This window comes from Mercenaria mercenaria, chromosome 6 (genome assembly GCF_021730395.1).
Source record: "Mercenaria mercenaria strain notata chromosome 6, MADL_Memer_1, whole genome shotgun sequence".
In the NCBI taxonomy this organism is placed as follows: Eukaryota; Metazoa; Mollusca; class Bivalvia; order Venerida; family Veneridae; genus Mercenaria; species Mercenaria mercenaria.
The window spans coordinates 37,529,492-37,544,387 of NC_069366.1; the positions used below are offsets into that span (position 1 = coordinate 37,529,492).

Here is a 14,896-nt window from a genome sequence, read left to right on the forward strand (position 1 = left end):
TCAATTTTTGTAAACATTCTATGTATGTCACGCATGCGCATGTGTTTTCAAACTTTCAACCCGAAATGCCCCCAAAATCGGAACCGGCGATTGGTTTACCACGGAGCGGGAGACACACCCACTTCAAAATGTAAACAAGGTTGAAAATGGAGGCTATCTATACATCATGGTTGAGAATTTTTAGCAGATCGAAGGGAAATATTGTTGGAATGATACATTTATCTGCAAGTCCTGGTTGGCAAAACTTTTTGTTGGTTCACCTTGAATATAATTTGAAATGTATAATGGCATGACACTCCAGAAATAGCGCTAGCAAATTAGTCTGAATCTTAAAAATGTATGAAAGTTAGATAGGAAATATATTCGGATAATAACGGTAGAGGCGTATTTGGTTAAAGATTCTTCGGGAGGCATATTCAGTTTTAGAATAAGTATACTGTAGTGTTTCTAGTACTGGATTATAAGATTAACTATATGAATTTTGTTGAACATTCGCAGCAAAAATAAGATGCATGAAGAATGCCTGTCTTTGGAAAATTAGTGGTTTATATATATACTGTTGTTAATATTTATACTCATTGAAATCACCAAAATAAGGTCACAAGTACATTCCATTATAAATGCCATATTATTATACTATCAGTTTATTGCATGATTTCGGCCGCCAGACCATATCAACATTGTTGTAATACATACATTTATGTACAACACGTCAACAGTGTGTGGTGTAACAATTCAGTTTAACAAGAGCTGTCCATAAGACAGCCAAGCTAGACTTTTCAAAATATTGTCCCAGATCTAAGAAGGAAAATATTACCCAAAATGTAAAAATATCAAGAGTTTTAAGTTCAAAAGGGGACATAATTTGACCAAAATGCATATCAGAGTTATGGGACTTGATGCTATCAACTAGTTTCATAACCCCGAAGGCACATGTGAAGTTTCAGTTCAATATCTGCATTAGTTTTGGAGATAGTAACTTGCATGTCAAACTTTAACCAGAATTTTCTAAGTCCAAAAGGGGGCATTGTTTGCTCAAAACACATGTCAGAGTTATGGGACTTGACCCAGTGAGGTTGGTAATTGATCTAGAAAAAGAAAAAATAAGTTTTAAATCTATATGCCTTTTAGTAATAGCTGTATGTACTTGCACGCAAAACTTTAAACAGGATTTTCTAAGTCCAAAATGGGGCATAATTTGACTAAAATGTAGGTCACAGTTATGGGACTTGATGCTATCAACTAGTTTTATTACCCTGAAGACACATATGAAGTTTCAATTCAATATCTGCATTAGTTTTGGAGACAGTAACTTGCATGTAAAACTTTAACCAGGATTTTCTAAGTCCAAAAGGGGCATAATTTGCTCAAAATACATGTCAGAGTTATGGAACTTGACCCAGTGAGGTTGGTAATTGACCTAGAAAAATAAGTTTCAAAGCTATATGCCTTTAAGTGATAGCTGTATGTACTTGCATGCAAAACTTTAACCAAGGTGTGACGCCGACACTAGGGTGAGTAGAATAGCTAGACTATTCTTCAAATAGTCAAGCTAAAAAGACCATACTATACTACAATAAACAGTAGCCTTACTCATTTGGCTTATCAGGATGGATTATTGAATCATCTGATATTTATATATAGTTCTCATACTGCTGGAAGACAGCAACCAGTTAAAACTTATAACACTATCCAAAATGCCCTAATAATCGTTTGCAAAAAATACGCTAAAATGTAAAGAAAGGCCTCTAAAATGGAGGAGAAATAGTTTTGTTGTCGATGGACTTTTTGGCTAAAAAAGGAGAAAACATAATTTAGGAGGAGAATACTGTCTATATTAGGCCCTAAAACACTCAAATAAGTACTCGAAAGTCTTCATTATCCTTGATAATAGGGTGCTCTAAATTTATATGTCTTGATATAAGTATTTTAAAAGAATATCATGATTAAGAAATGATATATAGCAGAGACATGTTTTAACATATCAAAACAATATGATGAGGTAATATGTTTGTGGAATAATTTCACAAGGACTTACACCAAGTGAATAATACATGCGGCATATAACCGATTCGTATTGTTAAAGTTCTAATATATTATTTTGATTCTGTTGTGTCTTTTATATAAATAAGTAGATGAAATAGGGAAGTATTCAATTCAATATCTGCATTAGTTTTGGAGATAATATCTTGCATGTAAAACTTTAACCGGGATTTTTTTAGTCCAAAAGGGGACATAATTTGGAGTTATGGAACTTGACCCAGTGAGGTTGTAAATAGACCTAGGAAAAGAAAAAAAAGTCTCAAAGCTATATGCCTTTAAGTAATAGCAATATGTACCTGCACGCAACTAGTTTTATAACCCCGAAGACACATATGAAGTTTCAATTCAATATCTGCATTAGTTTTGGAGATAGTAATTTGCATGTCAAACTTTAACCATGATTTTCTAAGTCCAAAAGGGGTCATCATTTGGCCAAAATGCATGTCAGAGTTATGGGGCTTGATTCTTTCACCTAGTTTCATAACCCCAAAGACACATGTGAAGTTTCAATTCAATATCTGCATAAGTTTTGGAAATAGTAACTTGCATGTAAAACTTTAACCAGAATTTATAAGTCCAAAAGTGGGCATAATTTGGGGAAATACATGTCAGAGTTACGGGACTTGACCTAGTGGGGTTGGTAATTGACATAGCAAAAGAAAAATAAGTTTCTAAGCTATACGCCTTTAAATGATAGCCATATGTACTTGCACACAAAACTTTAACCAAGGTGTGACGCCAACGCCAGGGTGAGTACAATAGCTAGACTATTCTTCAAATAGTCAAGCTAAAAATTATGTCAAAATGCATAAAAGTAAGCAAATAAATTTGTTTCAAGAAAAACTGATAAAGAAAACTTTTAATAATACCTGCTGAAGCGAATATTGCACAGTTTATCCTGAGTTACCATTCTGCCTGATAGATCTAGTACAAACAGCCGTTGGTCTGCTCTGAGAGTAAACCTGTTTTAAGTCCTAATACAAGTAAGAAAGTGATATATGTTTTTACTGGCACTTGAGTATATGCCACTGTATAGAACAGGAGTGATAACTGTAGATTATGTTATGGAAGTCATATAGATCAGTTGAACTTCTCACCATAATCTTGCCACAAAGCTGCTTGAGTAATTAGTGATACAATGTGTTTACAATGGACACATTATCACCTTGCCAAGCTGTGAAATGTTTACCTTGATATTGCTTGCCAGATAATTACTCTGCTGAATGGTGTCTTTAAACTAGTAATTATTATCTCAAACAACACCTATTGTAGAGATAGACCCAAAAATTTTCAACAATAGAAATACATTAAATAACGTCTACAAATTGAATTTTAAGTCCTTGAAATAATCAAAAAGAGCTGTCCATAAGACAGCATGCTTGACTTTTCTCAGTGCTTTACTCTGAATTAGAAATTCAGAGAGACACATCTTGGGTTAGGAAAATGTTTGGAAAGTTTAGCTACATTCCAGAAAAGTATAAAATTTACATGTAACTCAGTGTGCTGTTGTTGATGTCACAATATTTTTAACGCAATATATTTGCATTTTTTTTTTTCAGGAACGCCAAGATATCAAGGATCTGTGAGGAAGATTGTGGAAAAGGCCGAGTATGAAGCTAAACTGTACAAGGAAGCTGGTGTGGTTAGTCTAAAGTCTTTAACTTTTATAATCTTGTGAAATTAGTGTATGCACTTGCAGCAGTAAGAAGTGGGATTTTTGGTTGCAGACTGTCTTGCTTTATGTTCACCCAAACAGTCTGAGTTTGATGCCAAGTTTCAGCAAGGCTCAACATTAAGTTAACAATTGCCTAAAGCAGGTAAAGGTTGAGTTTAAGCAGGTTAACAAAATCTGTAAGAAGATTCTTTGAAAGCATGTAACACAACCAAGTAGAATCATAGCAAACTTGGTATGATTGAGTCTGTTACAAGAGGAAATAAAATGCATACCCCCCCTCCAGCACACCAACAAACTTCTGGCACTGCTTTAAGGAGAATTCTGTTATCCAGAAGCACTGAATAGACTCCATAATCCCAAAGGACCAGAAAATATATCAACACTGAATCCAAGTACAGAGATACAGAGATACTTTTTATGGCCAGCAAACAGCACTTAAAGACTGCAGTTGTGATAGTAAAACCTGTAAAAAGATCCTTTTGAAGCCTGGAAAGCAACAAAGCTTACAGTGATCTGCTCATGTACTATAATAAAACATTAAACTGGTCATTTTATAATTTCAGTAAATTTGTATATTTTCCCTATCCTACCTGTTTTGAAAATTGACCTATTTCAGTGCACAAGTTATCACTTGATAATAACTATAATGGAACAGACGCTGCACATTTTTACAAAAACAAGGATAAGGTAAAGTAGTGGTGTAAATTATCAAAGATTACCAGCGATTTGGCCGAAGGCAAGTGCTTAACCCTTAGCCTGCTGCAGGCGAATTTAACAGCCTTTGCAAACAGCTTGGAACCAGATCAGACGCCGATTAAATCGGCGTCTGATCAGGTTCCAAGCTGTTTGCTACTCTGACAATATTTCTTCCAATTTTGGAGCAAATTGAATGAACTTTACAATTTTAGCAGACGGCATTTCCAGCAGACGACAATTTATCTAGCATGCTAAAGCTTAAAAAAGCTATTGCCAATGTTATATCAGACATTATTAAATGAAGAAGAATGTAAAAAAATAATGATAATTAATTAAAGGAAAAAACCCAGAAAGTTGAAGGTAATGTATCTGCTGATAAGAAATACAGTAATGTGAGTTTTATTTTTAGGACAGTGTGTTAGTAGAGAACATGTATGATATCCCATACCTGCACACACAAGATGTTGGTCCGGAAGTTGTCTCGGTTATGACTAGGGCCTGTACCAGGGTCAGACACATGTTTGATACCGGTCCAGTAGGAGTACAAACACTGGCAGGGGCAAACAAACAAGGTTTAGCTGTTGCTTTGGCTGCAGGTAGGTATGCTGGATTTAAACACTGTAAGATACTTTTGTTTTGTACAGTCCTAAACAATGACATAACAATTTATGGCAACTTGGCCTCTTAGACCACAGGGTCCTGTTTCACACAAATTCAAGTAAGTTTTACAAAAGGAGGTTTCATGACTTTGAGGCCCCACTTGCCAAGCTAAAAATTACTAACATTGAGATAAAGAGTCCCATGTTTGTGTGCACCTGGCATGCTAAAGAACCAGGGAAGCTTCTGGTATAGGAGGGTCTTGTCTCATACTTTACAATTTTTAATAGCCTTCTTGAGGAGTCGCCCATAATGGGTTACTGGTGTTGACTATAAGTCAGCTTACACACAGACTTAAATGAGTTAGCATTTTAAATACTATAGCTTTTTGTACAGATTTTTATTACTTTTGTATTATAAGTTCAAACTAAGTGCTAAGGATTTGTAACTTTGATAGCATCCTTATTTCATATTTTATATTGTTGTACTTTCAGAGTTGGATTATATGCGAGCTGAAGGGTTTGTTTTCAGTCATGTAGCAGATGAGGGTTTAATGAATGCCTGTGCTGGTTCCCTTCTGAGGTATCGGAAAATGATTGGGGCAGAACATATACAGATCTTTACTGATATCAAAAAGAAACACAGGTAATTTTAGCATTGCATAGGAACATAGACTTCTTTTATCAAATTACAGTTACTGGTCCCCTACAGGTCCTAATACCAGTTTCAGGTACCATGGGATTGTGCTTGTCTTCCTGTCAGTCATTAACAAGACAATGTGTCATGCACAATTTACAGATCCCAAGCTCAAAGGTCAAGCTCCCACTTGAAGGTTAAAATGTTAACATGGTATTAATAAGGTTTGTTTCATCTCTTTCCCATTACTCTTTCATCCAACAAGGTATTTCAAATGTACTTGGCTCAAATATTTGCCAAAATGAGGCAATATCTTGTGCACAACACGGGGACCAGCAGCTCAAAGGTCAAGGTCTCAATTAAAGGTCAAAGAGTTTAGGTCATTTTTCTTGTCCGGTCATTAACTTTGCCATGAAGAGATTGATATTCCAATAAATTTGCACAACCTTTACCATGACAAAAAGATTTGTCATGCGCAAACCTTAATCCCTAGCTTTAAAATCAAGGTTACATTTGGAGGTCAAAGGTTAACAGCCTCTGTTTTTTGTCCACTCGATAACTGTGCCATACATCAATTAATATTACTTGGCAAATGTGTCACGTACAACTGTGAGACCCATAGTTCAAAGGTCAGTGTCACTCTTAGAGGTCAAAGGTTAAATGGATTGGTTTCATGTCTGCTCAGCAACTTCACCATTATTCAATGGATTTTAATACTACTTTCCATAATGAGTTGCCATGTCATGGACAACACCTAGCTCAAAGGTCAAGTTCACACTTGGAGGTCAGAAGTTAACGGGATCTGTTATGTGCTGTCTCTGATAACTCTTCTATCCATCAATGGATTTTAAGATTACTTGGAACAAATACTGTCCATAACAAGACAATGTGCCGCAAACAAAAACCCCATCACCTAAATCAGAGGTTTTGGTCACATGTAGAAGTAAAAGATTTTAGGTAATTAGCTTGAATAGGTAGAGCCATAATCCCAATTTTTTAAGTTTTTGTATGTAAGCTGGCATCTCAGCAACCACTTTTGGAAATAGATTGAAACTTCACTCTCTGTGATCAACTTACTTACATTGCACAAATTACATAACTCTATTTTGTTATATGTTAAATATGTTTAATGCAAAAGGTTTGAGTCTGAAATTAAAATATATAGCATATCCTTGATGGGTATCAGATCATTGGATTATGCTACAGCTGACATAATTACTCCCCTTCCTGTAGGGGACTCTGTATTGCATGGTAATACTTCATTTACTTGTTAGTCCCCTTCCTTTATGAGACTATGTCAAGCATGGCAATGCTTCATTCACTTGTTAGCCCCCTTCCTTTAGGAGACTATTTTAAGCATGGCCATGCTTCGTTCACTTGTTAGTCCCCTTCCTTTAGGAGACTATGTAAAGCATGGCAATGCTTCGTTCACTTGTTAGCTCCCTTCCTTTAGGAGACTATTTTAACCATGGCAATGCTTCGTTCACTTGTTAGCCCCCTTCCTTTATGAGACTATGTCAAGCATGCAAATGCTTCGTTCACTTGTTAGCCCCCTTCCTTTAGGAGACTATTTTAAGCATGGCCATGCTTCGTTCGCTTGTTAGCCCCCTTCCTTTATGAGACTATGTCAAGCATGGCCATGCTTCGTTCACTTGTTAGCCCCCTTCCTTTATGAGACTATGTCAAGCATGGCCATGCTTCGTTCACTTGTTAGCCCCCTTCCTTTATGAGACTATGTCAAGCATGGCCATGCTTCGTTCACTTGTTAGCCCCCTTCCTTTAGGAGACTATTTTAAGCATGGCCATGCTTCGTTCACTTGTTAGCCCCCTTCCTTTAGGAGACTATGTAAAGCATGGCAATGCTTCGTTCACTTGTAAGCCCCCTTCCTTTAGGAGACTATGTAAAGCATGGCAATGCTTCGTTCACTTGTAAGCCCCCTTCCTTTAGGAGACTATGTAAAGGATGGCAATGCTTCGTTCACTTGTTAGCCCCCTTCCTTTAGGAGACTATGTAAAGGATGGCAATGCTTCGTTCACTTGTTAGCCCCCTTCCTTTAGGAGACTATGTAAAGCATGGCAATGCTTCGTTCACTTGTTAGCCCCCTTCCTTTAGGAGACTATGTAAAGCATGGCAATGCTTCGTTCACTTGTTAGCCCCCTTCCTTTAGGAGACTATGTAAAGCATGGCAATACTTCATTCACTTGTTAGCCCCCTTCCTTTAGGAGACTATGTAAAGCATGGCAATACTTCATTCACTTGTTACCCCCCTGCCTTTAGGTGACTATGTATAGCATGGCAATACTTGGTTCACTTGTTAGTCGCCTTCCTTTAGGGGACTGTATTGCATGGCAATGATTCATTCACTTGTTAGTCGTCTTCCTTTAGGTGACTATGTAAAGCATGGCAATGCTTTGTTCACTTGTTAGTCCTCTTCCTTTAGGTGACTATAATGGCAATGCTTCATTCATTTGTTAGTCCTCTTCCTTTAGGTGACTATGTATAGAATGGCAATGCTTCATTCACTTGTTAGTCCTCTTCCTTTAGGTGACTATGTGTAGAATGGCAATGCTTCATTCACTTGTTGGGGCCTCCATGGCTGAGTGGTTAAGGTCTCTGACTTCAAATCACTTGCCCCTCATTGATGGGGGTCGAGCCTCGCTCGGGGTGTTGAACTCTCCATGTGAGGAAGCCATCCAGCTTGCTTACAGAAGGTCAGTGGTTCTACCCAGGTGCCTGCTCGTGATGAAATAATGCATTGAGGGGCACCTTGGGTCTTCCTCTACCATCAAAGCTGGAAAGTTGCCATATGACCTATAATTGTGTCGATGCGATGTTAAACCCAACAAATTAAATTCATTCACTTGTTAGTCCCCTTCCTTTAGTAGACTATGTCAAGCATGGCAATGCTTCATTCACTTGTTAGTCCCCTTCCTTTAGGAGACTATGTAAAGCATGGCAATGCTTCATTCACTTGTTAGTCCCCTTCCTTTAGGTGACTATGTATAGCATGGCAATACTTGGTTCACTTGTTAGTCGCCTTCCTTTAGGGGACTGTATTGCATGGCAATACTTCATTCACTTGTTAGTCGTCTTCCTTTAGGTGACTTTGTGAAGCATGCCAATGCTTTGTTCACTTGTTAGTCCTCTTCCAGTAGGTGACTATGTATTGCATGGCAATGCGTCGTTCACTTGTTAGTCCCCTTCCTGTAGGTGACTATGTATAGTATGGCAATACTTCATTCATTTGTTAGTCCCCTTCCTTTAGGGGACTCTGTATTGCATGGCAATACTTCATTCACTTGTTAGCCCCCTTCCTGTAGGAGACTATGGAAAGCATAGTAATGCTTCATTCACTTGTTAGCCCCCTTCCTTTAGGAGATTATGTAAAGCATGGCAATACTTCATTCACTTGTTAGTCCCTTTCCTTTAGGTGACTATGTAAAGCATGGCAATGCTTCATTCACTTGTTAGTCGTCTTCCTTTAGGTGACTTTGTGAAGCATGGCAATGCTTTGTTCACTTGTTAGTCCTCTTCCAGTAGGTGACTATGTATTGCATGGCAATGCGTCATTCACTTGTTAGTCCCCTTCCTGTAGGTGACTATGTATAGTATGGCAATACTTCATTCATTTGTTAGTCCCCTTCCTTTAGGGGACTCTGTATTGCATGGCAATACTTCATTCACTTGTTAGCCCCCTTCCTGTAGGAGACTATGGAAAGCATGGTAATGCTTCATTCACTTGTTAGCCCCCTTCCTTTAGGAGATTATGTAAAGCATGGCAATACTTCATTCACTTGTTAGTCCCTTTCCTTTAGGTGACTATGTAAAGCATGGCAATGCTTCATTCACTTGTTAGTCTTCTTCCTTTAGGTGACTATGTCAAGCATGGCAATGCTTCATTCACTTGTTAGCCCCCTTCCTTTAGGAGACTATGTAAAGCATGGCAATGCTTTGTTCACTTGTTAGCCCCCTTCCTTTAGGTGACTATGTAATACATGGCTATGCTTCATTCATTTGTTAGTCCTCTTCCTTTAGTAGACTATGTCAAGCATGGCAATGCTTCATTCACTTGTTAGTCCCCTTCCTTTAGGTGACTATGTAATGCATGGCAATGCTTCATTCACTTGTTAGTCCTCTTCCTTTTGGTGACAATGTAATGCATGGCAATGCTTCATTCACTTCTAAGTCCCCTTCCTTTAGGGGACTCTGTAGTTCATGACAATACTTCATTCTCTTGTTAGTCCCCTTCCTTTTGGTGACTATGTAAAGCATGGCAATGATTCATTCACTTGTTAGTCCCCTTCCTTTAGGTGACTATATAATCCATGGCTATGCTTCATTCACCTGTTACTCCCCTTCCTGTAGAGGACTCTGTATTGCATGGCAATACTTCATTCACTTGTTACTCCCCTTCCTTTGGGGGGCTCTGTATTGCATGGCAATACTCCATTCAGTTGTTAGTCCCCTTCCTTTAGGTGACTATGTAAAGTATGGCAACACTTCATTCACTTGTTAGTCCCCTTCCTGTAGGGGAGTCTGTATTGCATGGCAATGCTTCATTCACTTGTTAGTCCCCTTGTTGTAGTGGGCTCTGTATTGCATTGCAATACTCCATTCACTTATTAGTCCCCTTCCAGTAGGGGCTGTTGTTTTGCATGCCAGTACTTCATTCACTTCTTAGTCACCTTCCTGTAGGGGACTCTGTATTGCATGGCAATACTTCATTCACTTCTTAGTCACCTTCCTGTAGGGGACTCGGTATTGCATGGCAATACTTCATTCATTTGTTAGTCTGTAGATCTAAATAATATTTGACTTTTGATAAAAGAAAGATGCTGAAAATTTCAAAATAATTTTGTTTCCTTATGAATACTTCCCGTCAATAAGTATTGAAGTCCGTTACATGTAGGACACTCTCTGGCTACCCCCAGGACACTTTGGGTGATGGATTTGAACTCCAAGAGCACTGGGTGACAGATATGTACCCCCAGGACTTTCCTTTGGTGACAGATTTCCAACAGTATCTTCCAGGTCCTTTTCCGTTCTACTCCTGTGCGAGGTTTTTGAACATCCTCCACAGAGAATGTGCTTGAAAGACTCTCATTAAAACCTCCATAGGGAAGAGTTATATATGCTACAGACACACCTTGCAGCACTAAACTGGCTGCTTCATCTTCTTGTATTCAAAAACTTCTTTGCAGAAAAATTCCCCATAATATTTATGTCCAAACCAAACACTACACTCTGAAGAGGATAACATTATAACATATGTTTTATTTTGCTGATAACAGAAAGGGAATGTGTGGTTAAGGGAGAATATGCCTTCAAACAGTAGAGATGTATTACACATTTCTCTCCCTTTCATTACAATGCAGATTATATACACTGTTTCATCTTTTGTGTCTAGTTGTCAGCCTTTTACATTGCAGATGTACCTAGGAAACCTCTATATTTTAAAGCCTCTGCTATTATTATTATTATTTTATTATTATACCAGATTTATATAGCGCCCTTTTCATGATAAACACGTTTAAAGGCACTTTACATAGCACAAACGCAGCCACACAGGGCGCGAAATTCATCCCCTACTAGTAGCGAGCTCGAAGAGCAGGCCCAAAGGGCCTGCTCGAGAATCGAGCTTTACGGTAACGCAAGTATACTTCCTCACTTGGTGATGGATTTGAAAAGTTTCGTCGGAAGTTCTTAAAAAGCGCACCCTAACGGATAGATGCTCACAGGAAGTACTTCTTTCCGGAGTGAATACAGAACTTCATTCAATTGCTAAAAAATATTCATCACCTAACAATAATGAAAGAATGCTTTCCAGTTGTTTGAAAAAAATATTATTTTCATTTAAAAGATCAAGCATCGGCCAGAAAATGGTAAAAATGTCATTAATAAGCAGAAAGAAACGGGAACGCGGTAATGACGTCACCGTGACACCGGCTTCCCATAATTTTTGCAACGTATGATATTCACTATTACAGGTATGGTGACACTAAATGTAGACTTTATCAAGTGAATGGGTTCTCCTGAATTCTTGTGAGTAGGGAATAGTTTCTGTGTGACAAATAAATGATGCATAATATTTTTAGCTAAATCCGATTTCTTTGAGCTCGCTTTGAGGCTTTGCCTTATTTCATATTACAGACACAGAGCGATCTTACCAGAGGGACAGAGTGAGATAAAGCCCCCGAAGAGATAGAGAGAAATTCTTTTTAGATACAGGCTATCTAGCTATCTATGGTACTAAACAATAAATATTTAGATATTTTAAAACATCTTTTGGGCAGTATATATAAACCCTCTTTTTTCCAGTGCTCACAGTATAACAGAGGATGTTAGTGTACAGGAGACAGCCCAGGCGGCAGAATTCTTTCTCAGTGATGGTGTTATTTTGACAGGAAGTTCTACTGGACAACCAGTCAATCAACAGGAAGTGGAAGGTATATCTAGGGTACCCTTCATTTTAAGATCATTCTTAATTTTGTGTTGAGCAGTTTGAACATGCATGTGAGCTGGGCAGTCTGGTTGAATGTTGGATACAGTGTAACCTCTGTAAATGGCACTTCTGAGAATGAAGATTTGTCAATACAAAGAGAGAGCATTTGTTACTCATTAAACAAATTTTCTTAGAGAGTTAACATGTTCAAAGCAAGAACCTCTTTACTATAAACTGATTCAGGTGTTTTTTGTCTCTTCAGTGTTGTAATAATGAAGGAATCAGCTTCAGGCATTGTTGTCACTGGCATACTAATTAGTGCATACTGATAGATTCTTGAAATTTTCATCAATACATTAATTAATTAGACTGGAGTCTGCAAGAAGAGGCAGACCAGACTGTTCCAAACTTTGAATTTTGCAGATAAGAATACAGAATATAACCTAATAAATTATTGATACAATGATTTGTTAAAATATTTTAGAAAGAAGAGATAGCCTGTTTTATTTTAATGTTTTTATTTTATTTTCACAGCTGTTCAGAAATCAGTGAATATACCTGTGTTGATTGGTTCAGGGGTGACAGCTGACAATTACCCAGTTTACAAGTCGGCACAAGCACTTATAATAGGTTCATACTTCAAGAAAGGACATCACTGGGATGGTGATATAGATGAAAATGTTCTAACTGACTTTATGGATTTGGTTAGGAAAGAAAGATCTTCAGTACCATGAAATAAATGATTCTTCATATTATAATAGTTAGTGGTGCTAGTCAGTGTGTTAATTATCTGTGATTATATTTACATTCCTCCTAGCTTCTTATCATTACCTCAGATGTGAATACAGCTTTATGTATAGATTTAATTTAAAATTTATTGAATAAAGAGAGTGCAAATTTATGGATCATTGGGTCATGAGTTTGATTCCAGTATTCGGAGCATGTTCTTGATGATAGTTTGATAACAGACATTCTGTCTGAAATCATTTTTCCACCATCTCGGTTCATGCAGACAAGTTGACAGTTACTATGTAGAACAAAGGCCATGGACACTGGTTAGGTTAACTGTCCATTGTTATATAACTGAAGTACTTAACCCAAAAGAAACAAAGTTCCCTTGTATAAAGCCCAAGCTTGGGACTGTCATACATGTCTTTCTTAGGTTCTGTATGTGGATCGAAAAAAAAAATTTTGAGGGTAACCTTTCAGGTGGTCCAAGGGCTTGGCCAAAACCCGAGAGTCTGATATTCCAGTCTGCAGTTAAACCAGTATTACATTCTTTTTATAGCATGCTTGTTTTCTATAAATGATAGAATGAATAAATAAATAAAACAGATGACTTTTTTATAGCACTTTTGTCTTACGGTGATGTATTTTAATAAAGGATTGGAAATTTTTGTTTTATAAAGAGAAATGATGTCATTCTGTTTCAAAGATGCATGGTGTAACAGGAAGTTTCTCGAGAAAAGTCCCTTCCCCTTCACACACACACCCACCCAAGAAAAACATACTTCCTAGATGCTGATTTTCTATAAAATCCACTTTTTTGTTGAGTCTGCTTGCAATGAGCTTGATTTAGTCCTCAAAATGGCTTTTTGATGAATGCAAATACTTGTGTAAATTGTTGTAATAGTGCTTGCATACATACCGGTATGTTTGATCTTGTCCATCCTGTAACTTTAAGATGCGTTGAATTTTCTTTTTTGGCAGAAATAGACAGTGTGTCACACACAAAACCCAGCGTCTTATGTCAAAGGTCAAGGTCAAAGGTATCAATGTCATGCTATGTGGGATGGGGAATATTTCCTATTACAAAGGTTTAGTTTTAATATCTGCAGGGTAATGTTTTGTATTTTTAGCTTGAACGAAGTATATGAAGAGCAATCCTGTTCACCCAGGCATAGGCATCTGCACTTTTGTTAAAGCTTTCACTTTCCCTTTATTATATTATTATTATCCCCCAACGAAAGTCGGAGGGATATAGTTTTGGCGTTGTCCGTCAGTCTTTCCGTCCGTCCTTCCATCTGTCCATCTGTCTGTCCGTCCGGAGCCATATAAAGGAAATGGTTGGGAATATTTATATAAAACTTCATGTACATGTTCACCACTATGAGTTCTTGCGGCCCATCAAGTTTCAGTCAGATTGCCCTATTAACACCAGAGTTATGGCCCTTAGAAGTTTCTAGTGTTATCTATATAGGGTACTATAAATATGACAATTTCTGCATCATAACTTGATATATTTGACCTAGAACTATTAAACTTAAACATAATTTAGATCACCATAATGTGGTTGTGTACACACAATTTCGTTCGGATTTATGTGTAAATTAAGAGTTATTGCCCTTTAATTGTATAAAAATCCACATATTTGTACATAACAAACTTACCATTTGGTAGAATTTCATTAAATTTCTTTCATTCTTTTCCATGAACATTTATTGTAAACATGTGAAGTTATGTACCTACACCTGGTCACCCCCTTACCTTGATCACACCCCTCCCCCTCCCTCCCCCACCCCCTAAAAAAAAATCATTCCTTATTTTAGATTTTTTTCAAACAAACTTCATATACATGTTGACCACTATGAGTTATGGGGCCCATCAAGTTTCAGTCAGATTGCCCAATTAACACCAGAGTTATGGCCCATAGAACTTTCTAGTGTTAACTATATAGGGTACTATAGATATGGCAATTTCTGCATCATAACTTTTGATATATTTGACCTTGAACTTTGAATTTTGAACAGAATTTAGAGCACTATAATGTGGTTGTGCACACACAATTTCATACGGATTTCTTTTG

General features: G+C 37.4%; 1 protein-coding gene across 1 annotated transcript; it reads left to right on the top strand.

Moving 5' to 3' along the window:
• Positions 1-90: 90 nt before the first annotated feature.
• Positions 91-12,991, top strand: LOC123550530 (uncharacterized protein F13E9.13, mitochondrial-like). The gene is made up of 6 exons (XM_053545644.1): positions 91-234; positions 3,603-3,685; positions 4,824-5,010; positions 5,506-5,656; positions 11,967-12,094; positions 12,625-12,991. Exons 1-6 carry the CDS (start codon positions 147-149, stop codon positions 12,822-12,824), a joined length of 837 nt encoding a protein of 278 aa, XP_053401619.1. The 5' UTR covers positions 91-146; the 3' UTR covers positions 12,825-12,991.
• The last annotated feature ends 1,905 nt before the right edge of the window (positions 12,992-14,896 follow it).